The sequence below is a fragment of the Rhagoletis pomonella genome, unplaced genomic scaffold, assembly GCF_013731165.1.
Source record: "Rhagoletis pomonella isolate Grant_MI unplaced genomic scaffold, Rhpom_1.0 Rhpom_scaffold_00006, whole genome shotgun sequence".
Taxonomy (NCBI): domain Eukaryota; kingdom Metazoa; phylum Arthropoda; class Insecta; order Diptera; family Tephritidae; genus Rhagoletis; species Rhagoletis pomonella.
The window spans coordinates 65,883,568-65,907,663 of record NW_023458560.1 but is presented as its reverse complement, the minus strand read 5'-3'; the positions used below and the strand labels follow the sequence as shown (position 1 = coordinate 65,907,663).

Here is a 24,096-nt window from a genome sequence, read left to right as displayed (position 1 = left end):
TTTAATTTTTTAAAGGCGCATTAACTTAAACATGTGTTGTTCGTTAAGTAGGTTGGTCAACTGGTTGGCCGAAATATCAATGCGTGTGTAGGGTCTTAAAGGGGGCCCTTCATATTCTAAATACAAAAAAGATGACAAACACAACCCTGCGTGCATCGCGCAGGGCGATACATGTGCCTAAATATTTGTAATAATTCAACACTTCTTTTTTTAACTTTTCTTTTTATTTGTTAATACAAATCGTGGTATAATTTCCTGATGTTTATTTATTTTTATTATTTAAAACTTTTTTCCCTGTTTTTGTCCAACAAATGATTTTTCATTTGATAATTAGAGTCTTTGTAGGCTACATTCCAAGAATGATAGAATACAAGATTGCGCCAATCGAGCTGAGAGCAACTGGCCGTGACGTCAAAAAATACCAGAATGAGACAAGAATGATAGAATACAAGATTGCGCCAATCGAGCTGGGAGCAACTGGCCGTGACGTCAAAAAATACCAGAATGAGAGAGCAAGACGAACTCGACAAGAAAAAGAGGAAACATCGACCAAAAGGCAGTGTTGCCAAGTTTCAAGTTTTAACTTTGAAAAAGCACCAAATTTGTATTGATGTATTTTATGTACTTTATATGAATACATAATTTTATTGTAAGGACGCCGATTCAAAAATCAATGGCCCGTAGTCATAGTCAAAATAAAGTCGACTTTAAAGTTAGTTGCAGCTTTTTGACATAATTTTCAATGGGATATCTGTCAAAAAAGCTGCAACTAACTTTAAAGTCGACTTTATTTTGACTATGACTACGGGCCAATGTTTCTTGCACAACGGTCGATTTCTTCTGGCATGATTGAAGGTGCTGCCACATATTTCTTTGTCACATATTTGATTGTCACTGTGCCATGATTTTGTTTAAATTTTTGTAAAATTGCTTACCACACTTACGATTGCTATAAATTTTGCTTACATTTTTTTAAGATTTTCTAATTTGGTGTCTTCAAACTAAAAACAAAAGCACCAAACACGCACCAAGCACAAAACTCATAAATTTTCGCGTTTTGAATACCCACTAAATTTGGTTCGAAAAGCATCAAGTTGGCAACAGTGAATGTAAACAAAAGTATTTTATGACGTCAGCGATTGGGTGGATGCTGTCAAATCGACGAAGAGAGGGTTAGCGGTCCGCGAATGGCGCGACCTTTATTTTCTGGATCGTGGCCAAGGCACATAAATACAGGTAGAAGCCAAAATGACGTTGCTCTCATGAGAACCAAACCTTTAAACTTCAACTTGATTTTATTTTATTTCCTATATTTCGTTACGCTTTGAATGTCATATCGTTGTTTTTTTTTGAATGTTCGTTAATAACAAATTTTAATTTGCATTTAAATTTTTGTAGTGTTGTGCGGTTTATACTTAGTGTATGTGTTAAAAATGCAACACCTGAAGCGTTGTGTTTTATGTGGTGTTAAATATAAGGCAGATACCACTAATTATTTAACGTGCCTCAATGTCCTTCGCGTAAGGAACGTTGCGAAAGCAGCTGTGGGCAGAGCGGCAGTGAAATGCCTTGCTGTGCGTTAAACATTTTAAAGAAGTAGATTCCACAAATACACCGGGAGGTACAGGAAAGGCACGTTTGAAGCCAAGTGCTGTTCCTATGACCCTTATGCCGAAAAGTCCCTCCAACAACACTGCAACTCATAAAACAAAAACAGAAAACAACATACACGTTTTATCAAATTTTAACTAAAGAAAATAAATAAATAAGAATAAACTTCAAATATACTTAAAAACGTCAACCAGTGAAATGTATTTTTTTATTTTTCCTTACACACGCTCATTTTTATTTTTACTCTCCCGAAAACTTTGACTTTTGTAGGTTTGATGTCAATTTGGCTTCTACCTGTTTTTATTGTACCATGGATCGTGGCTACATTCTCGCATTTTACTGCACCTCCATTTTCTTATTTTTGACTGGCAATACTTATTTTTGGCAGCCCAAAAAAGAACCCAGAAAGTTTTCAGAGATTTTCACTTTCTGGTGTATTCAATATTCAATTTGCATCAGCGATTTGCGCTTTTTAGCTACTCAAGGGCAAAAATCAAATCAAAAGCATAAAAGTGATATCAAAAAGAAGTGCAGGGAGGATGAAAACCGATTTCATCACTTTGTAGGCGCATCAAATAGCTTGAAGGAAGTGTGTGGAAAATCTTCGACGATCCCGTCTGTATGTAAGTGTGGGACATCAGTCGCAAACATGAACCAAAAATACAAGATCACCTAATCAAAGAAGCAAGAAAAAAGTATATTTCTGAGTGTTTTTGACATCTGCCTAAGAATGAAAACAAACAAAGAAAACGAAAAAGGCGCGGTGATTGAGTGCGATTAAATCGGTATTTATTATAAAATATACAAAGTGAAACTTGATGACAATTAGCAAAAAAAGTTCATAAAATATGGTTTTCATGATTGAAAGTGTTTTACAATCGCATATCATTACCACGGGTCGATTTTTCAATGCCACCGTTCTGGCCACAAACGTGCACCCACTTTTCACGCAAATTTACGCCTTTTGGCAAACCAAACATACGCACAAACTTGTTCCGACCACACAGCACTTTATTTTATATCATAAATATGTAATAAACCAAAATTTATAATTAAAATCGCTGCAGAAAACACATTCAATCGCTAAAAAATCACTACGAAGAGGTAGAAGACGATGTAAACAAACCCGAAAAACGTCAAAAACGCTACGAAAACTTTTTTCTGAAAATCGATTACAAATACAACGATGGCTGATTAGGTGATCTGTAGTCGTTGGTTCATGAGTGTACAGCGACAGCAACAGCAGTTGTCGCCATAAAAGAAGCATAAACGCGGAGCAGTGACAAAACTGCGTCCGAAAATGCGAAAGTGAAGAAAAAGTGAAATTTCGAAATTGGAATTGGTAGCGACCATGATTCAAGGTAGCGACGACAGACAACGGCAAACGAAAAAAGGTCGTGGAAGGATGATAGCGTGAACGGGGGAGAAACAGTGATATAGAGTAGGAGTCAAAGAGATAATTGCTGAAAATGCAAAAAATCATTGTAAAACGAAAGACGATTGGAAAACCATTGTTGAAGTTGAAAATCGTCTACGCTAATTAACACTTTGCTCTTTATTTAAACGCAAAAAAGACTTTGCCGCGCGTCAATCGCAAGCTACTGCTGTAGGTAAACGGGGGAAAACAAATACTTAGGTGCTCTCGCATACAGTTGCGCGCTTATTGACCACATATGCCCTTGCCTCGCCTACGTCACTATATTGTGAACGATTCAACGCTTCTAATTGTGCTTTTGTGCTATAACGCATTATTTTTTGTTGTAAGGTCATTTTTGCATTGCTTGAACCGCTGCCATTGTTTCATGAAATTATGTTGAAATCGTCCTCTACTGCGCAGGAACTGCGGCTGTGCCGACCAACGACCACAGCACAGTCATCCTCGGGCACATCTGCAGTCAGTGCCATGGATACATTAAAATCATCTTTCCTACCCAACCTGGCCATGGATGGTGGCGTTATTACATCGGCAAGCTTTTGTCCGATGTGTGGTCAGCAATTTGAGCGACCACAACACGCTCAGGAGCATATGCAGTTGTGCCACGGCATATCAGCTGGCATGATTGGTGGCGGTGGTGGCATCGGTGGTGCCGGTGGGCTCTTGCTAGGCGGTGTTCCACAGCCGAACGTACCAGTCTCGGATCCTATGAAAATTGAGTATCCCTGCTTGAGTTGTGAGGAGAAGTTTGGTTCGGCGCAGGAGCTAGATGAACACCACCGTATCGTACATCAAACCACGGCTTTTCTAGCGCGCTGCATGGCATGTGGCATTTATGGTATTTCATCAGTGACCTTGCACGAAGGCGATGAATTCAAGTGCATGCACTGTGGCTCTGTATGCACTGCCTCCAATATGACTGCAGCTCAGCAGCCGCCGTACATGGATCAGCCTGAACCACCCCAAACACCAGAAGAGATGCCTTCGATGCCGCCTGAAGAAATGAATACTATACCACCAGAAGAATTGAACTCAAGGCAGAATCAGCAACAGCAACAGCAGCGCCAGCAGCAGCAACAACATCAGCAACAACAGCAGCAGCAACAACAACAACGGCAACAACAACAGCAGCAACAACAACAACGGCAACAACAACAGCAGCCAGATTTACTCGATCGTCAAAGGCAGCCGCAACCAGATTTGCTTGATCAGCAACGACAGCAGGCCGGACAGGCGCAATCGCATGCACAAACGCAACAACAAGCGGCACAGGCACAGCAAAATCAGCAGCAGCAAACTCAATTAAAAGTACCACCTCTAACTGTAAAATTGAACAAAGGCAGCAATGGCAGCACAGAGGGCCATCCACGTGTGATAATCAAGGAAGAACCGCTTGGCATTAGCGATGGCAACGGTGATATAGATCCGGCCGCAGTGCCCGTGTACACCATTCAGCAGCCAGCTGGTGCTACGAGCGTAGTAGTAAGCACCGCATCAGCTACAGCCGGAGCCCTGGCAAATGCGACTGGCACAGCAGCCGCCAGCACCGGAGCTTCCACGACATTGGTAAACAAAGTGCGCCACAAATGCCCGGAATGTCCGAAAACCTTTAAGACGCCCGGCACATTGGCGATGCACCGTAAAATACATACAGGCCAAGCAGAGTAATCATTGCACTTTAATATTATATCTTATATTTTTAGATAATTTAAAATTTGGTTATTTATGTAGAATGCTTTGTACGAAATTTCGCTAATCCGTCTATCCGATAAGTCTATTAAAATTTAGAAACACATGTATGTAAATATGAATCTATCGGAACCAAAAATCAGATAGCAAGTCTAATGGATTTTTATTTTTCAATGCCCGGAAATTTCGTACTTAGCTTCTCAATGGCAGCGTTTCTTTATACATTCCGGATAATCCCATTTCACAGCCGGAATAAACAGAATGCTTTTGAAATATACGTCAACATATCATCAGGAACGTTCTTAAGAATAAATAAACAAAAAAGTTTATTCCAAACGTTCAGAATGAATAAAGAAATGCAGCCAATGTGTGTCTATTAGGGCTGTGCGATTAATTGATTACTCAAAATTTTAATTAATCATAAAGTAAATAACTCAATTATTCGATTAATTGGAAATTATGATTACTCAAAAGTTCAGTTACTCGAGTAATCAAGATTTTTGATTAACTAAAAACAAAAATATTTGAGTAATTTGCTTTATGATTAATCAAAATTTCGAGTAAAATGAGTAATCAACATTTCAACTCTTTACATATGTATAAAGTAGCTAAAGTTCCTTGATACTTTGAAAACAACGTTTCTGTTTTCAAAAATAAAAACAAAAAATTTTTTTCATATACAGAATGTAAAAAAGAAAATAAGCATTTTCCAAAGCAAACTCTTTTAACGAGCAAAATTATTTTTTTTGAGTAATCATATTTCAAGTAACTCGATTAATTATCGTTTTGAGTAATCAAAATCTTGATTACTCGAGTAATTGATTAACCGAATAATTGATTAACCAACTTGCTCGAGTAATCGAATAATCGCACAGCCCTAGTTTTAACTATTAATCTAAGTGTTTGTTTCTCAAATGAATTGTCATGAATAATTAACTAATTTCTATTCTGTTTTCTATCTGTTAAACAACTTCGTTTACGCCTACGCAGCGTCACGCCTAAAGAACGCCCCTACTCGTGCTCCTACTGCGGCAAGTCATTCACCCAATCGAACACCCTCAAACAGCACACGCGCATTCATACAGGTGAGAAACCCTTTAGATGTGGATATTGTGGCAGGCAATTCACTGTAAAGGACTACCTGAACAAACATTTAACAACTCACACGGGTGAGAGAATATAGTATATTTTGAAAAAATCAATCAATCAGTCAGTAAATCCACCAATCAATCAGTCAATCAGCTCAACTCAGTTCAATCAATCAATCAATTTCACTCAAAACAAAATCAAACAACAAAACCGATTAAAAATCAAATCACAAAATTAAGCAAAAACAAATCAAACTATTCTCAGCTCAGCTAAATGCAGTGTATTTGTTATTCTTTTTCTGAATACTATTACCAGAAATAGAAAATATATAGTACATACATACTTATGTATGTCGTAATAATTACTTCAAAAGCAATCAATATGTATTTTGTATATCTGGAATGCATATTATTTTCATTTATCTTAGATAAAAAATGCTTACGCAATGACAAACAATAAATTCCATCTCATCGTTTGCTCATATGCATTGCTAAAGAAAAAACTAAAAATATAAGCAAAACAGTACTTTATGATGAGCTATTATTGCGTACAGCAGAAGCATTTTCCCCATACTTACATATGCACATACGTATGTATATAAATGAAAAATTAAAACTGATTATTTAGGCTTTAATTAGGATTAGAGTAGAGAATCTTTTGGAAGAAATTGAATACTATGACTTGAAGAAAAATTGAAATGAGCAAATTCAGAGTTATTTCGGGTTAAAGGCATTTTGCAATCGAAAATTTTATCAACAAATGTTCCCATTTCTACTTTATTTATTGGCTAAAAAATTGATGTTACCAGCGCTGAATAGATCTGTGAAGCTTAGGTTAGGTTTTCTACTTGGCTACATAGAAAAATTAAGTAAAATGTAAGAAATAAGTGTGATGTTTTTTCGAAGTGCTTTCTTTTAAAGTACCATTAGCTAAAAACCTAAAATTCGGATCGAACACATATCTTAAAAAAAGTAGATTAGGCCTTTGGCATTAAAGGCGAAGTTATCTAAATATTTCGATTTTGGGGTTTAAAGTCAAAGTAGCACTACACCTTTTCCAACTGTATTTCAGAAAAAAGCAATTGTATTTCAGAAAAGCTCAAATGAATTTCAGAAAAGAGCAAATGTATTTCAGAAAACCTCAATTGTATTTCAGATATTCCAATTGTATTTCGGAAAACCTCAATTGTATTTCAGAACAGTGGAAATGTATTTCAGAAGAGCTCAAATCAATTTCAGAAAAGACCAAATGTATTTCAGAAAACCTCAATTGTATTTCAGATATTCCAATTGTATTTCGGAAAACCTCAATTGTATTTCAGAACAGTGGAAATGTATTTCAGAAAAAGGCAAATGTATTTCAGAAAAAACCAATTGTATTTCAGAAACCCTCATGTATTTCAGAAAAGAAACATGCTTGTAGATAAATGTCTAAAAATTAAAAAACAAACTCATTCGCTATTATTATTAGTCCGGTAACGAAGTGAATAATTATTCTGGAAATTTTTGATCGCGAGGTTTTATTAACGTACATAAATGGAGTTAAAGGACAATTGTGCGATTTGCAGAGTCGACATGCGCCGGCAACGGGTTCTTCGTTTGCTTCCATGTAGGCATTTATTCCACGTAAAATGTAGTGATCCTATTTTACAAACGAGGAAGTGTCCAATATGCCGAGGAGATGTTTTAGGTATGCATATACATACAGTATCGGTCATATCTATAGCACGCCATTTCAAAGTGATATTGTGTGCCACTTATGTTTATTTATTTATTTTTAAGAATTTTCAATTAAAATTTAGTTTGTTCTCAGACAAACCCCATATATACCCAAGTTTAACAATTTGTAGAAAACTTCAAAAACGTGCAACAAAACTTCACCTAAAATTCAAACTTTTTTCTCGGAAATGTTAGAATTTGTTTTAGTACACAGTTTTTTAGCCCCTGCAATTTTAGTCTGATAATGTGCAAATTTCAAGTGGCTACGAATTATCGTTAATTTTTTAGAATTTTTTTTGCCGCATTGGCTTCCATATAATGAATAAACTCAATTTATTTGTATATGGAAGAAACCCGCAACACCTTTGGCGAAAAAAATTCTAAAAAATCAACGGTAACCTTTAGCCACTTGAAACTTGCTCATTATCAGACTAAAATTGATTGGACTATAAAACTGTATGTTTAGAAAAATTCTAACACTTCCGAGAAAAAAGTTTGAATTTTAGGTGAAGTTTTGTTGCACGTTTTTGAAGTTTTCTACAAATTGTTAAACTTGGGTATATATGGGGTTTGTCTGAGAACGAACTAAATTTTAATTGAAAATTCTTAAAAATAAATAAATAAACATAAGTGGCACACAATATCACTTTGAAATGGCGTGCTATAGATATGGCCGATACTGTACATATATACCAACGAACGAACAATTGTATTAATATTTGTAACTTTTTTGGTGCAGAAACCACGGTAGTGGAGAAGAAGAATTATGCAGTATATAACGACGTAGACCGATTTGATTTGTTGAGGCTGCCAATAGAGGTGAAGATTGGTGCAGTTTGGCAGCGTCATTAGGAATTGTATATAAAACTGCCTATACTTGGGTAAATTCTGGTAGAATAGAGACGCATAAAAGGGGTGGAGGTAACGAAAAAAAGCTTTCCGAAGATGAGGTAGACGTTATAATTCGTTGGGTGGAAGAAGAAAGTACCATCACACTAAAGCAGATCGTAACAAAAGTGCAAGTGGAGCTAAGAAAAAACATTTGCACATCGACCGCAGCAAATTATCTAGAAGGCAAAATGTTTAGCCTTAAAAAGCTACACCATTTGCCAGCGACGATGAATACGCTGGATAATAAGCAAAAGCGAGCAGAATTTGTAACCAAGTTGAGTGCCTTTATTCAACAAGGCAAGCAAATAGTGTACATAGATCAAACAAATTTTAATTTATTTTGTCGCCGCACAAGAGGTCGCTCTCGGTCTGGAACGCGAGCAAGTTTAACGTTGCCTCCATCAAGAGGACCAAACGTTCACCTAATCGGAGCTATAAGCACATCAGGTGTGCTATCAATGGAAACGCGTCGTGGCTCGTTCAAAAAGGAGAGCGCTGCAGAGTGGGTGAAAGAACTTTTAGAGAAGTGGAGAACTTTAGGCAACGATTTGACGGATTTGGTCATTGTATGCGACAATGCACCCTGCCATTCTGGACTAGAGCATATTTGCAATAACGGATCAGCCACTCTTTTACGTCTAGGACCATATTCCCCGACGCTAAATCCGATTGAAAATATATGGTCAAAAATTAAATCGTCCGTAAAAAGTAATATGGCACTTCCTACGATAAATGGCCGAGGAGTAATAGAAAGGCGTCTGCAATATTTGGAAGAAGTTATTCGTCAGGCAAAGGATACTGATGCTACAGCAGATTGTGCTCGCGCACATTTCTGAAATACATTTGCGCTTTTCTGAAATACTTTTCTGGTTTTCTGAAACACATTTGAGGTTTTCTGAAATACAATTGGAATATCTGAAATACATTTCACTTTTTCTGAAACAAATTTGCGCTTTTCTGAAAAACAATTGAGGTTTTCTGAAATACAATTGGAATATCTGAAATACATTTGAGGTTTTCTGAAGTACATTTGCTCTTTTCTGAAATTCATTTGACCTTGTCTGAAATTCATTTGAGCTTTTCTGAAATACATTTGTTCTTTTCTGAAATACAATTGGAAAAGGTGTAGATTTCAGAATTTTATCTAAAACCTGAGACTGGATGGTTCACATATTTCTGAAGCATACATATTTCAAAATCATTAAAGTCAACCGCATTAATTTCTTATATTGAACTTAAATTCTTTTCTGAATATCACGCACAAAGAATGGAAAAGACTATCGATAAAGAAATAGATCTAATACTCTAAGGCAGGCTGCTTTAATTCCAACTAGTACGCCTATATAACTATTTGTATACTAATTGGCTTTGAATGGGAGAGAAACGAAAATTTAAACTAAGATGCTTCAAAACTGAAACTGATATCTCCTGTCTAGCATGGTAGTGGAGAACTTCTACCCATCCTCTCTTATATTGGCATTAGCTGCCAAGGATATGCGATTGGCTTAGTAATGATTGCCAGAAGAAAGTTCGAGAATACGCTCCGTCAAATAATACAAAGAGGTCTAAACTAAACGAAGTCTGGTGCCCTAAAATGGGTCGTAATATCAAAACCTCTAAGGCGGCCATTGTAGCATTCTCTAAAAGAACTCTCCCAAGTATGAAGAATATAACTTTCAGTGAGGCCTTACTCTAGCGATGCGCATATGTCCTAGAGAAGGCTTTGGCAAAGGTCTTATATTGTAGGAAAATATGTAGAAAGGCAAGAATCCCAGATATTCAGCCTCGCTGCGATTGCGAATCTCACTTTCAGACCCTTTTTTAGTTTAAATCGAATAGGCGAAAAAACAAAATCATACTACGCTTAATTGCTCATCATAATAGCGACGCTGACGACGATCACATCCAGCAGCCGCAAACATATATAAGTGATAATTTTTTAAGCAGTCGCTTAATAATCAAAACTTTTTTTTCTGCCCGCCTATTGCAGCCACTAAGCCGCCACCCACATGACAACAATATTGCATTTCCCTCCATCTCATCAAACCTATTGTACTGCATTTTTTTATTGAATAATTACAAAAACAATGTTGAAAATATTTGGCAAATTATCTGCAAGTGCCAACAGAGCCAAAGTCATGATTTGTTGAATAGCAGACAAAAAATGCATTAATATTTGTTGCTTAAGCTTTTGCGCTCGTTGCTGTGGTAGTTCAACAAATCATTCATTGGCCATGGCCAAGCAGCTGACTGCATATACAACTTATTATCACACACTATAACTAATGCATGAGTTTTTTTTCTTTTTCTTTCTCTTCGTATCTTCTACAAATCTTTTGTTTGTGTGTCTGTGCTATGGTTCTACTGGAAATCTACAGGTGAGAAACCCTTTCACTGTGTCTACTGTGAGAAACGTTTCAGTGTCAAGGATTACCTCACCAAGCATATACGCACACATACTGGCGAAAAGCCTTATACCTGCCCCTACTGTGACAAGCGCTTTACACAGCGCAGCGCTTTAACGGTACATACGACCAAGTTACATCCACTCTAGGGAAGGCCGATTGGCAAAGGGAGCCGTGGCCGTTTGTTAACATAGTTTTGACTAAGTGATGCGGAAGAGAAGAAGCCAACGGCTGAAATGTTGGCCAAAACGTTGGGGGAGACAGCGATGACTGCAGAAACAACAACAACAACAGCAGTAGCTGCAGCAGCAACGGCAACAGCAACAGCAACAACTATGAACAACACCACAGCATTTGCAACAATCAACTTATCAATAAATCCACAGCAACAACAGACACAATACCAACAGCCGCAGCAACCGTATCAACTACAAAACCAACTACATCAACGGCAGCAACAACCACAGCAATCACTAGAAGGTACAACAAACAAAGAGCTCGACTTTGTACTGGATACGATAGGCTTGTCGCAAGCTTTGTAGTAGGCCACGGCGGCTCTTGTTGGCTGCGAAATAGGCGCGTAAAATGAACAGCAAATAAAAATGCGAAATATATGACGATTTGCAAGATCTTAAAGAAAATCAAAAAAAAAACAACAACAAAAACACGAAAGTAAATACAAAGTCACACTGCAAAAGTTTTTGTGCTAATCATTGAAATGTAGAAAAACAAACGCTATGCAAATATTTTCGGTGGCAATGCACAAGAAAAAAAAGACCTAAACAACAAATGATTAAAAAAAATTACAGCAACAATAAGAAAACACACACAAAATAAACGCTGTAACTAAGCGAAAGATAATGCTGGTTAATTATAATGACAAAAAAAAAACGAATTATAATGGTGGGAGCGGGAATGGAAAGAGGAGCGAGAAATACCAAAATGCCACAAAGCAAAAAAGTGAGTTTATGTAAACAACAACAACCACAACAAATGAAAATAAACTAAAGTAAATAACTAAAATCTAGAATCTGTTAGAGCTAAAGTTTAGTGAAAATGTGGGATTACCCACCGTCTAATTGTACGAGTATGTAGTTTATTAAACTATTATACTATATGTATTTGAACATTTTAACATTGAACTAACCTAAATATGTATGTAAAACTAATGCTAATGACGATTGTCTTGAAATTTTAGGTTTTATACATACGTACATACATATGTACATTTTTTGGTTTGTAATTTATTTTGTAAAAGCGAAAATTTTAAATATTTATAATTTTTATACATACATAAATACATATGCAATTTATGCTTGTTTCATAACCGAGCTGCGTCGATATGAACTTAAATGGACACTTTTTTGAATTGCACATAGATTGCTTGCTTGTATTTTTTTTTGTGTGATTTTCTAAATCATTTTTTTATTTATAGTTTTTTAAAAGATATTGTACGCACATACTAAATACATACATATCTGTGTCATTTTGATAAAACAACTTGAGTGACCTTAGAAGGTTCGACTTTGGATTAAAAATAATTAGGAGAGCGTGGCATCTTAAACTACACCTACGGCTCGTTCATCGTTAAAATATTGTTGGGGAGAGAAATTGTTTTATCAAAATGCCACAGATAAAATATACCTAGCATTTAAAAGATAAGGAACTCATGTTGGCCTAAAATAAAATTGTGAATACTTTAAACTCAATAAACACTTTAAAATTCACGAAAATTTCACATACATACATAACTGCTAAGATTTGTATGAGATATACAAGTACTACATACTTTCATAAATATATATGCAACAGGTGTGCTCCCATTTTCGGAATTTTAGTATTTCTTTAATGTAGTTTGCAAATTATGTGATCTTAAAATTGTAAATCGCAAAATATTATGAGTTGGATTACTGTAAAGACGATGTAGGGATGAGCATTTCTTTAATCATCAGCATTTTAAACATCCGCGTTTGTTTAATATTTTTTTCACAGGAAGAATTGGCCCATATCTCAAAATACGGAACGGTTCAGTTCGCATGTTTGTACATACGTATTTTCTAAATAAATTAACTAATATTATAACTTTTTTCGTATCTGTGCTGCAGATTTAAAGATAGTCAAATCCTTTTAAAAAGATTGATTTATTAAAAAGTTCTTACAGATATTTTTTTTTTCAGAAAAAAGATTTAGAAATATCTATTAAAGAAATCGGATTTTGAAAATTTTTATACTGCGCACCGTTTTTTTTTTCTATGCGTTAGAAAAAGTGTTGGTGTGAAAACGTAATTTTTTTTTTGTTTGATTAAATCGTAAATCACAAATATATATAGAAATGGGAGTTCGGCTGTGGCTACACTTATTTTCAATATTTGAACGTCACAAAATATTTTAATACTTCGTTTTGTATATATTTATTGATTTTCAGAATTCAAAACAATTTTTTGAAAAAAAAAAATGTAATAAATAGTAAATTTGTAAACATATTTTTCTTTCTCTCAGTTACAATGCAGTTTTGTTAAGTTTTAAAGTCATTATTTTTCTTAATATAAATATTTTTTTAGTAAATTTTTAGTATTTTGGACATGGCCTTATGTGCTGTCAGAGCTTCGACTTTATAAATGACAAGTTTTCAATATAGTTTTTCTATTAGTAAGCATTTAGCCAGGCTGTATACTTGTTTTTAGTACTTTGGTCAAAACAAAATATGCCGTTGTAGCTTTCAAACTTTGAGGTATCTCAGGTAGAGAAACTTTTCTGTTCTATAAAACGTAAAAAATATCGACGCATTCGAAAAATTTGAGGTTATATCAAAAAAAGTCGAAACTTTAAAAGGTAGCTTGAGTTTAGATAGCGAATTCGGCTTTCAGAAACTTTTTTTGTATATTTAAGGCGTGGAAAATAATGGTTAAAAAAAAAAATTGATTTTATGTTTACAAAAAAAAATATATATATGTATATACAAAAAGCATGCATGCCTCAGTATATGTATACTTTCTATGTGAGCTTCCTTATATATTGTTATGTGTTTCAAATTCGTTGGCCTTTCAGAATTCGTCATTTCACTTTTTAAAAATGTCTAAAATGGTAGAGTTTATTCGTTATGCGTGAAAAACACAAGTTATATTTTAGTTATGTGCACGTGAAAATAAAATTTTAGGAAATTTAAAACATATGAAACGGCACAAGACTAAATAAATGTATGATGTTAAAAAAATGTTAGGTTATGTCAACAAAACAAATGCTTTTTTGGTAATTAAAACTTAAAAAGTATAAGTCGTTAGATATCGGTGATATTTCGAATGAAAAAAGTTGCAGTAAAGAAAAACAATAAAAAAAAAAATATTTTTGTATAAATTTTAACGTAATCCTTTACTACAGTCTTCAAAAAGGGTTAAAATGCAAAAAGGTAGTAATTTTGAGTGCATATTCCGATTTTTAAATCCATGAGAAAAGATATCGTGCAAAGTAGTTCTTCGGAACGTATGGAAGGTGTTGGGTTTCTCAGGAAATTTTCGTCATCCCTTTACAAAAGTTTGTGTAGCAAAAATGACACCGAAGATGACGCATATCGTAAACATGGATGATGATGCTCAGTTAAAAATATCCACCGACTCGGCTGCCAGGGGTAGACAACCATATATGTAATACTTCTATATTGGCAGTAAGCTAACTTCTCAATGTGTAAGCATTCCGAAATCAAAGCGAGACAGTCTAGTACTGTTTTTGTCAATGTATTGTGTACTTGAGTGCCGTTTTTGTATAGGTGTTGTGTACATGTTTATTTATAAACGTGTGTGTTCCTTTTCTTTCGTACGTGTTTATTGATATATCTGTACTGTAGTGTTTTCGGACGGTACTAGCGCTTACTGCCAATATAGGAGTATTACATATATGTAGACAACGAAAACAAGTGCGCCCATGAATACAATTGAAGGACCAATTAAAAGAGGGCGTAACTTCGCAAAGGAGAGTGGGCAAATTGGCATAGTTTTTTAGTCTCGGCTCACATAAAATAAGGAAAAGATGCAGATGGCATAACCTCAAACCAAATTTGATGCAAAGTCGCTCCGAAATAGACTACTTTCGACATTCGATAAAAAAAATTTAAATACCCTTCTTTGCTGCACTTCAGTTTTCTGCAGCCATTAATATAACTTCGGTTTATATTCATACGCTCAAAACTATTTTCTATAAAGAATTTCAGATACAAATCGCGAAGTAAATTTTTCAAAATTAAAAAAAAATTAATTTAATGCATTCAGCGTAGCCATGTCCGCATTATATTCTCATTCGCTCTGTAGTATTTAATTAAAATGATTTTAGTTTTATACAATTCTTTTAGGATTTTTTTTTATATTTAAATTTTTTGTTAATTTTTTTTTTTATTTTACACTTCAATTTTATCTTTTTTAATCTTTGATTCTTATTTATTTTTTCTTATGATTAAGACGCACACGCACATACTTAGCGCACATGCAAGTAATCGTCATTTTGTTTTAGTGTAACAACAGAGCAGGATCTCGGTTGGCTTTAATTACTTATCGATTTCTCGATTTTTACGATACTCTCTGATTCATTTGCCTTTTTAGATGTTAGCGCGTATTATTTTGTTTCTTAACTAATAATTTGTAATTTTAAATTGTATTTAATAAATTATCTAATTAAAATATTGTGTTGAAAATCATATATGTATGTGTATATCTGTAAACCATTTTGATATTTGTTTTACTCTTCACTTATCTATCATTTGCTTTAATATTTAATATTGCATAACGTGACTTTGTTAAAAAAAACTTGACATATTTATAGACTTTTGTTAAAAATATTTAAAATATTATTTGTGCTCACATATTTTTTGTCGCATTTTTAAGTTTGTAAGTAAGACAAAAGCAATGAATACATTTTTATATTATCCAATTTTAACAGCTTTACATGAAAAAGCAAAAAAAAACACAAAAAAAAATATAAAAACAACTAAAAAACATAGAACACAGCATACTAACAACGTGGCTTGCGTTTAATTTTACGTAATGTGCAATACACGTAATTAAAATATAAATATTAAAATAGTTGTAATTTAGTTTGTAACACAACATTTTAAATGCAACAAAACTAACAAGTCAAAAAACAGAAAGAAAATACCCTTAAATTATACTAAATACTATTGAGGAGTATCATTGAAAAGTGTTGATGATAAAACGCAAAGAGATACTAATACACCACAGCAGCAGCAAGTAAACTAATAAATGGCCAGTAAAAATGAAGAAATAATAAAAAGGAAAAAAATAAAATCTTAATGAAAACTAAAAGCAAAAAAAAACTACAGTAGATTGTGAAACTAAAACCATTTTATGTAAATTTATATAATCCTAGCACAATGTTTGCATAAGCTGATACTGAGGAAAACTTAAAACTCAACTAACAGGAAGAGCAAATAAAAAACAAACAAACAAATTAACAGCTGCAACATAGCGGCATATTCCTAGTCGAAATAAAGTCGTTTCTATATTTAGTTGCAGCTTTTGTTTCACAGATATTCCATTGAAAATTATATCAAAAAGTTGCAACTAACTTTAGTGTCGGCTTTATTTTGACTATGAAAACGCCCCGCCCCATACATATTATGTAAAGTATAACATTAAAAAAAAGAACTACATTTTAAACTAACAACCTAGTAATATCAGAAAAATATAGCCGCCTTCGATTCGCCAACAGTTAGCGAGCGGCGAACCGAACGAAATCGATGAGGTACAACCAAACTCGCCATCGTTCATCGCTACTAGCTAACCTTGTTGTCAAACATAGCGAGTAGAGAAGTGGCGAATCGAAGGCGGCTTATATTACATTTGTTAAGCTTACCAATATTTTAATAAGTACAGAAGAAAAGGAACAAAAAAAATAAATTAAATTAAATTGCAGTAGAACAGTCTAATACTAAAAACAAAAAGAACTGCATGTGTGTTATGCAAGAATAAAATCATAAAAATATAAGCTAAATGTCAAATGCGAAAAATGTTAGTAAACAAAGAAAAATAGAAACACCAACTGCAGTCTAAGAACAAAAAACAAAAATAAAGAAATCAATCGCTTTTGTATAACCTCACCTGCACCAATTTACTATCGAAGCGCAAGCATTAAAAACCAAAAACAAAAAAGACAAAAATAAATAAAAATGTAACTAACGTAAAAAATACCAACAACGCAACTCAAGCACAATTAACGCCCATCCGGCAAGATTCAAGAAACGATAGCTGTTTGGTGACCGCTCCCCAACACTGGTCAAGCATAGCAAAAACTTAAAAAAATTACATTACGATTCAATTAATTCAGCGCCATTCGCATACATATTTTATGTGCAACAAAATTAAATTAAATAAAAATTAACAATAACTGCGCACACATACACATACACGAAAAGAAAAGAAAATCATATTCAATTGTGTGCATCAATCATTAAATATACATATGTATGTAATTGCATAGTACCAGAGTTGGGCATTATTCGAATAAATTGTTATTTAGATAATTATTCGAATAAAATTTTATCCGTAATATAATTATTCGCAGATAACTTATTCCCGAATAAATTATTCGTGAATAAATTGCTTGCGAATAATTTATTCGTTATTTTAAATAATGAATAAAAACTCATTTTTAACACATTGAGCCACCTTTTACTTTTATTTCTATTGTCAAGGATTGTAAGTTAGCTGAATTTTGTTTACTATTTTATCAAGAATACTAGCCCATTCCCTATGGTTTCGCGGCCCCTGATAAGATTTTTTGTGTTGGCCAATGCAAGAATAGCGTTGAAAACCAAATATGTGTAAAGTAAAAATTCTCACACATATTTCTGCCAAAAAAATAGCGCTCTGATGCTATATGCAAGAAAAAATTCCTTTCAATGTCATGAGCTTTACCTCCACTTGTGAGATCTTTTCTAAGCGTGCGTAATCTTCTTCTATGATCTTGCAACTACAACATTGGTCCGATGCGTCAACCTCTAGTCTTATGTCATGTAGGCCAACAAAAGTCCTTATAAGGATGCTGAAGAGCACAGATGTGCGTCCTCGATGTAAAATTTGGCCATTGATATAGGAATTGGAAGGATGTGGTCGAAACTCTCCTTGCTGATTCGCCACTTTTAAAATATCCAAAAGCTGGTTTCCTTGAGTCTTACTGCTGCAGCAATGGCCGCCCGAGCAATTTCATCAAGCGGAGGTAGATGCAAGGTCGCATTTAGGGTATATGACGACGTGGGACATCGTAAATTCGTATAATATAAACATAAAAAACAAAGGAGTCCAGACATATGGGGTTTCTAGAGATTTCGACTGCAGCACCATTATGAATTGCAACCTGATTGTACAATAAGTAGGGATTTTCTAAATAACTCAACTGTAGCGCCACCTAGCGGGCCCATTTTTCGCATAAGTATTTCTCATCATGCAGGAAGAACACATTTTGAATTTGAACGAAATCAGTTCATAAATACGGCTTTTATAAATAACTCGGCTCCATCGCCACAAAGGAGTTTTCTAGTAGCCTTTAATAGGACTTAATGCGCATGGAATAACCTCCGAAAATTTGATTTAAATCTATCTAGGGGTTGAGTTAAATCACAACAACGAAAACGGTTATCATTTTATACATAAATATATGTACATATCTATATACAAAAATTACTTGTTTTATTATTATTTTATTCGTTATTCGAATAATTAATGAAGATAATAATTATTCGAATAACGAATAACATAATTTATCCGTCATTCGAATAATTTTTTTTTGAATAACCAAAATTATTTATTATTTACGAATAACAAGAAAAACAATTTATTCATTTGTTATTCGTCATTCGAATAAATTTTGCCCAACTCTGCATAGTACATAAATACTACATATATAATAATTAAAATTGTATATTCAAATCATTGTGAGACGAAAGACGAAAGAAGAAAATAAATAATAATCAATGCAACTACTTCAAACAAAAGTGCGAAAATAAAATATAAAATACATAATAAAAAACAAACGATTAACAGAAAAGAGTGTAAAAGTAAGTGTACATGTAAAGAATGTGCGAGCAATAATTTAATAAAACATTTCAGTAGAAAAAAAAAAAACAAAATTGGTAGTGAATTATTTAAACAAATATGTGCATATGTAGTTTTTGCTGGGAGCTACTTACATTTGATGAGATATTTGAGTGCTATTACGTTGGGGCTTCGGTTGGGTTATGTGGTATGTTGTTGTAGCGGCACTACCACATAAAAACAGGTAGAAGCCAAATTACCCAGCCAGCAAGAAAACGTACATTTTACGAACATTATGTTTTACGAGGGATTCTCGTATCGCCAAATAGTTAGAGAAAAGCTCGTAAACGATAAAACAAAAAAATATAATAGAAAGAGGCTTGTAGTAATTTTTTTTTTGGGTTTTGATGGTCTTAAATGGTCGGGGCAGTCCACCCACAAAACCAGAATATACAAAAACTTTATAATGATTCTTCTTCCGTGTTTAATTTTCAGGTGTTGTTTAGACCAATTCCAACGTTTGATTTTTGCTATGATTGATGTGTGATTTCTCTGCTAATGTCAGCTTCGCGCGAGTTGATTGATGAGATTTTTAAACGAATGCCCTGAGGGCTAGTACAGCAATACATATATTGATGACAGTTGTTAAGACGATTACAACATGTAGCGATAAGGGCTAGGTATTGGCCCACTTCCGGTATGTGCAATGAGCGAAATGAACAGATTATTTTTAACAAAAAAAGGAACAAAAGAAAAAATAAAAAAACAAAAAATAAAAAACAAAAAATTGCAAAAATGCGTTGGCTTCTTCAGCTGCTTTGACTAAAAAGAAATTGTTTGAAAAACATAAAACAGGTTAAGACAAAAGTTCGTAATCATTTATTATATAAGTCATGAATACATATAGATATGTAAAATTTTTTTTGAGATCGTTTAAATTTTTTTATCACATACGAATGTATATGTCAGTCTTAGGTAAAAGAATGTAATTGGAGCATTCTAGTCTTAAGTTATTTTAATATAAGGGAAAAAAAAAAAAAAAAAAACAGAAAAATTTTTTTTTTTTTTTTTATTTTTAAAAATCTAGATTTGCTTCTTGGATGAAGTTGCAAAGTTCTTTGAGAGTAGCACAGTCTCTTTTTTTTAAAATTTCAGTGCAGTCTTTGTGGTTTTTAACTGCATTGTACTTGTTTCTTATTGTGTCATATCTTTTGCATGCGAAAATCATGTGGGTATAGTTGTCAAGGACGTGACAGGTATCACAAATATTTGTATCGACTATTTTTATTCTGTTCAAATACTCTTTGTCATAGGTGTGACCTGTTAATAGTCTATTTATGGTTTTGATTTCTTTTGCCTCGAGTGTTGAGTTGTGATACCAGGGTTTATTTGGTATCTCTGGAAAAAAGTTAGCTAGAGTTTTTCCCTTTTCTTGTGAGATTATTTGGTACTTAGTATTCCAGTTATTTTTAATGATTGTGTTTATTTGACTTAAGGCTTCTTCAGGAGTGAGTTTAGTTGCTAAAGGAGCACCCACATCGACTGCCAATTTTGCTATGTAGTCTGCAATTTCGTTAAATTCAATTCCTACATGACTTGGGGTCCATACTACTTCACATTGAATTTTGGCCTTGTTAAGTGTATTATGAATATTAGCTACTATATAGTTGTTGGATGTTTCTTGTGATAGGAGTTGACATGACGCCAAGCTGTCTGTAAAAATTACAATTTTTTTTAGATTATCTTCAAAAGCGATATCAACCGCTTTTGCAATTGCCCACATCTCACTAAAAGCAGAGGAAGATTTGAAATCTATGCTGAAGTAAAAATGTTGTTTTTGTGACACATTGTAAACACCACATCCCATAGAGTTTACCCCTCCTGAAGCATCAGTGGCAAAAATGGTGAAGCTGTTTTCTTTATACTTCTGAAATAGAGAGTAATATTCAGATTTAATCTGTTGTTTTGGTAGTTCCGTTTTTTTCTTAGCCAATAGTTTCTTAGTTATCCTCAGCTCTCTGTTTTTTGTGAAAGCTGTTTGTGTGCTGACATTATCAAAAATTTCTTTGAATTGGTAATAGGTTTTTGAATAACTGGAGTTTAGTTGGTTATGGAAAGCTACGTTATTGTATGCGTTTACGTTAATAAATTTAAGTTTTATGAGTTCACGACTAGTGAGAAGCATTTCCCTTTCCTTAGGTTCAAACTCATTTGCTAGAGCGTAAATATTATGAACTGGAGTTGAAGGAGTTAAACCTAAACATCTACGAAGAGATTTATTTTGAAAAAGTGATGAGTTTAGCGTACGACCTATGAATTTGATCTGATTTACTTGTTCTATTGCCAGGTTATCAATTTTTATATCCAACTGTTTTTTATTAGTTTTTGCAAAATATATTGACTTAGTTTTATGGGTGTTAATATTGAAATTTAAATCACTACATTTATCAATAAATGTTTTAAGTTTTAGTTGTAACTTTTGTGTTAAGGATTGGAGATGTCTGTCATGCACCATGATGAGAAAGTCATCAGCGAATTGAAATATGTCAGTGGAGTCATCTTCAAAGTCATGTAAAGAATTAGTATACAAGTTGAAAAGAAGGGGCGAAAGACAGCTGCCCTGTGGGAGACCATCATTTATAATGACTGACTCCTTACCTAATTTTAATATTCGGTTTTTCAAAAAAGATTGGAACCAGATAATATAGTTGCTGTTAATATTGCATTCTTCTAGTATTTTTGTTAGAGCCGATGTTGGGACACAGTTGTAAGCATTACTGATATCCATCACAACTGCTGCAACTTTAAAGCCTCTATATTTATATACTTCGATATTATGAAGGATTTCGTTTAGGCACATTGATGCAGATCGGCCTTTACGATAGGCAAAGCATCTATTTGGAAGGACTGCATTTTCGGTCAACCATGGATCTATCCTAGCCTTAATCATCAAATTTATAATTTTTAGTAATACCGAAATTAAGGAGATTGGCCTATAGTTGTGGTAATCACTCAGATCTTTATCAGCCTTTGGAATGGGTATGATTTTTATTGTACGCCATTGGTCATCGATTTCTCCTGTCTGGAAAGAGTTATTTAGGGCTATAAGGAGATTTACCTTGGCATTTTCAGAAAGTGATCGAATCATCTCATAAGTGATTCTGTCAAATCCCCCTGCAGATTTTTTAGTTTTGTTTTTGAGAACTGCGTTTAGCTCAGATAAATCAAAGGCCTGCACCGTATCATTTTCTGAGGTTACAATGAGTGTATCGTTATGACTATTGCTTATAGAAACTTGATTTTTTAAGTGCTGTAAGAAATCATGGTGTGAGCCTTCCAAGGCTGAACTGTCAACTTTTTGGTAATTTCCTTTCATATTTTTCACAAATCTCCATGCTTCTTTGGTGTTTGGTTGATTGTTTAATAAGTTAATGCTGTTTTGAAAGTTTTCATTTTTTGCCTTTGAAATTTCTTCTTTCCAGATTTTTTCATATTCTGAGGCTTTTTTAAAGTTTTCAGGCGTAGGGTATTTGTTGCATTTTCTTATTGATGCAATGCGAAGTCTGAAATGTTTTTTTAAGCCATCATGCCACCAGGTTTTTGGGGTTTTGTTGGTGAGAGTAACTGTAGCCTTTGAGATTTCTTCGGAAAAAGTTTGGCTGATGTCTCTTGTAGAGGTCTATAATGAAATGGAATTGAGGGATGTTAGAAGTTTTTTCCTAGATAGGAAGGTGATACTCTTGGGTGCCGTGAATTCCATAGTTAAAGAGATGGGATAGTGATGGCTACCCCCCAGGTGGTAATCTAAAACGTCCCAATTGCATGAAGCTGTGAAATTTGTAAAAGTTAGATCCAAAACCGATCCCCTTTTCTTGTCTTTTAGGCTAGGTATGAAAGTAAGATTCCCATTGTTTAAGCAATTGAAAATTGAATCATTGGAAAAAGACTCAAGCCACTTTCCTTTAGGATTATCAATACTATCTCCCCATTTCCTTGAACGAGCATTAAAGTCGCCCATTATAAGGACATTGTCATAGGTTTCAAGAGTGTTGAATAAATTAGTGATTAAGGCCTTAAAGGTGGCTAAATCCATGGATGGCTCGCAGTAAATAGAGCAAATAGTGAGGTTCCTGGTTAAGTTTTTTGTTTGAATTATGCAGATATCATGGTTAGATTGAAAAATAATTTTTTTGAAGCGAATGGATTTTCGAAGGGCAATAGCGACCCCTCCATATCCATCACTTCTTTTCTTTTCTATAATGTTAAAATTTGTAATGTTTTTGTTTTTGATTGTGTCCTCATGTGAAAAAACTTCACTGAGGCACGCTATGTCATATTCTTTTGAATTTAACAAGTAGTCAATGTTATTTTTGTTTTTAGACAAAGACTGGATATTATATTGCAAGACCCTCATCATGGTTAGATATCTCCATATCCTCCAAATCAGCTTCGGAGTCTATACTTTCTAGTATTGAAAATTTTTGTTTTAATCTGTCAGCAAAATGCACAAAGGCGTTTACTCCTGCAGGGAAGTCTACCTGACGGAAGGCATCCCTAGCAAATTTAGTCATTTCTGTGGTTATTTTTTCAATTTCCGACACTAGATGCAAGTTAGGCTGATTTAAGGCCACACCGTTATTTTGTGTCCTTCTCGGACGAGGTACTCTAGATTGTGAGGTTTTTCCCACGAAATTTAACTTCGGAGCCTGGCGTCTTACAGTTTTAGCATAGGAAATTGGTGTTAAAATTTTGTTAACCTCCGTTTGATTGTTTCTGTAGATGTTTTTCTGTGTATTCAGCACAGGAAAATGTTCTTCACTAAGAAGTTCAAATCTATTTTGAGTTTCCAATTTTAGTTCATTTAATGCTTCTCTCCTAGTTTGCTTTTTTAAAGTCATCAATTTATTAATGTGGTTTTCTTTTTCCCAAGCTGGGCAAATCTTCCTGTCCAAAGCAATGTGAGAAGTATCATCACATAGAAGGCATTTAGTTTCACATGGCATTACGCACACCGGTTTTTTACCGCATTTCAAACATCTTCTGCCAGTTCTGCATGCCTTCTGTGTGTGACCCAACCTGCCACAACTGAAGCATTGCCTTATCATCGGATAAAAGTAGTGTACCTCAAGAATTGAATAATCTAAAATTACTTCCGTTGGGATCTTATCTCCAAAGAAGCCAATTTTGACCGACCAGGTCGAAACCCTGGCATCACTATCTCT

The 24,096-nt window shown here is 34.2% G+C and overlaps 1 protein-coding gene across 3 annotated transcripts; it reads left to right on the top strand.

Annotated features, from left to right (window-relative positions):
- Positions 1-1,951: 1,951 nt before the first annotated feature.
- Positions 1,952-12,187, top strand: LOC118741120 (chorion transcription factor Cf2-like). Of its 3 annotated transcripts, none has more exons than XM_036472958.1 (4): positions 1,952-2,234; positions 3,449-4,710; positions 5,726-5,904; positions 10,812-12,187. In XM_036472958.1, exons 2-4 carry the CDS (start codon positions 3,515-3,517, stop codon positions 10,985-10,987), a joined length of 1,551 nt encoding a protein of 516 aa, XP_036328851.1. In that variant the 5' UTR covers positions 1,952-2,234; positions 3,449-3,514; the 3' UTR covers positions 10,988-12,187. The 3 variants fall into 3 exon arrangements, with proteins under 3 accessions (XP_036328851.1, XP_036328849.1, XP_036328850.1); XM_036472956.1 differs by having other exon boundaries at positions 2,958-4,710; XM_036472957.1 differs by lacking the exon at positions 1,952-2,234 and having other exon boundaries at positions 2,778-4,710; positions 5,726-5,820.
- Positions 12,188-24,096: the final 11,909 nt, after the last annotated feature.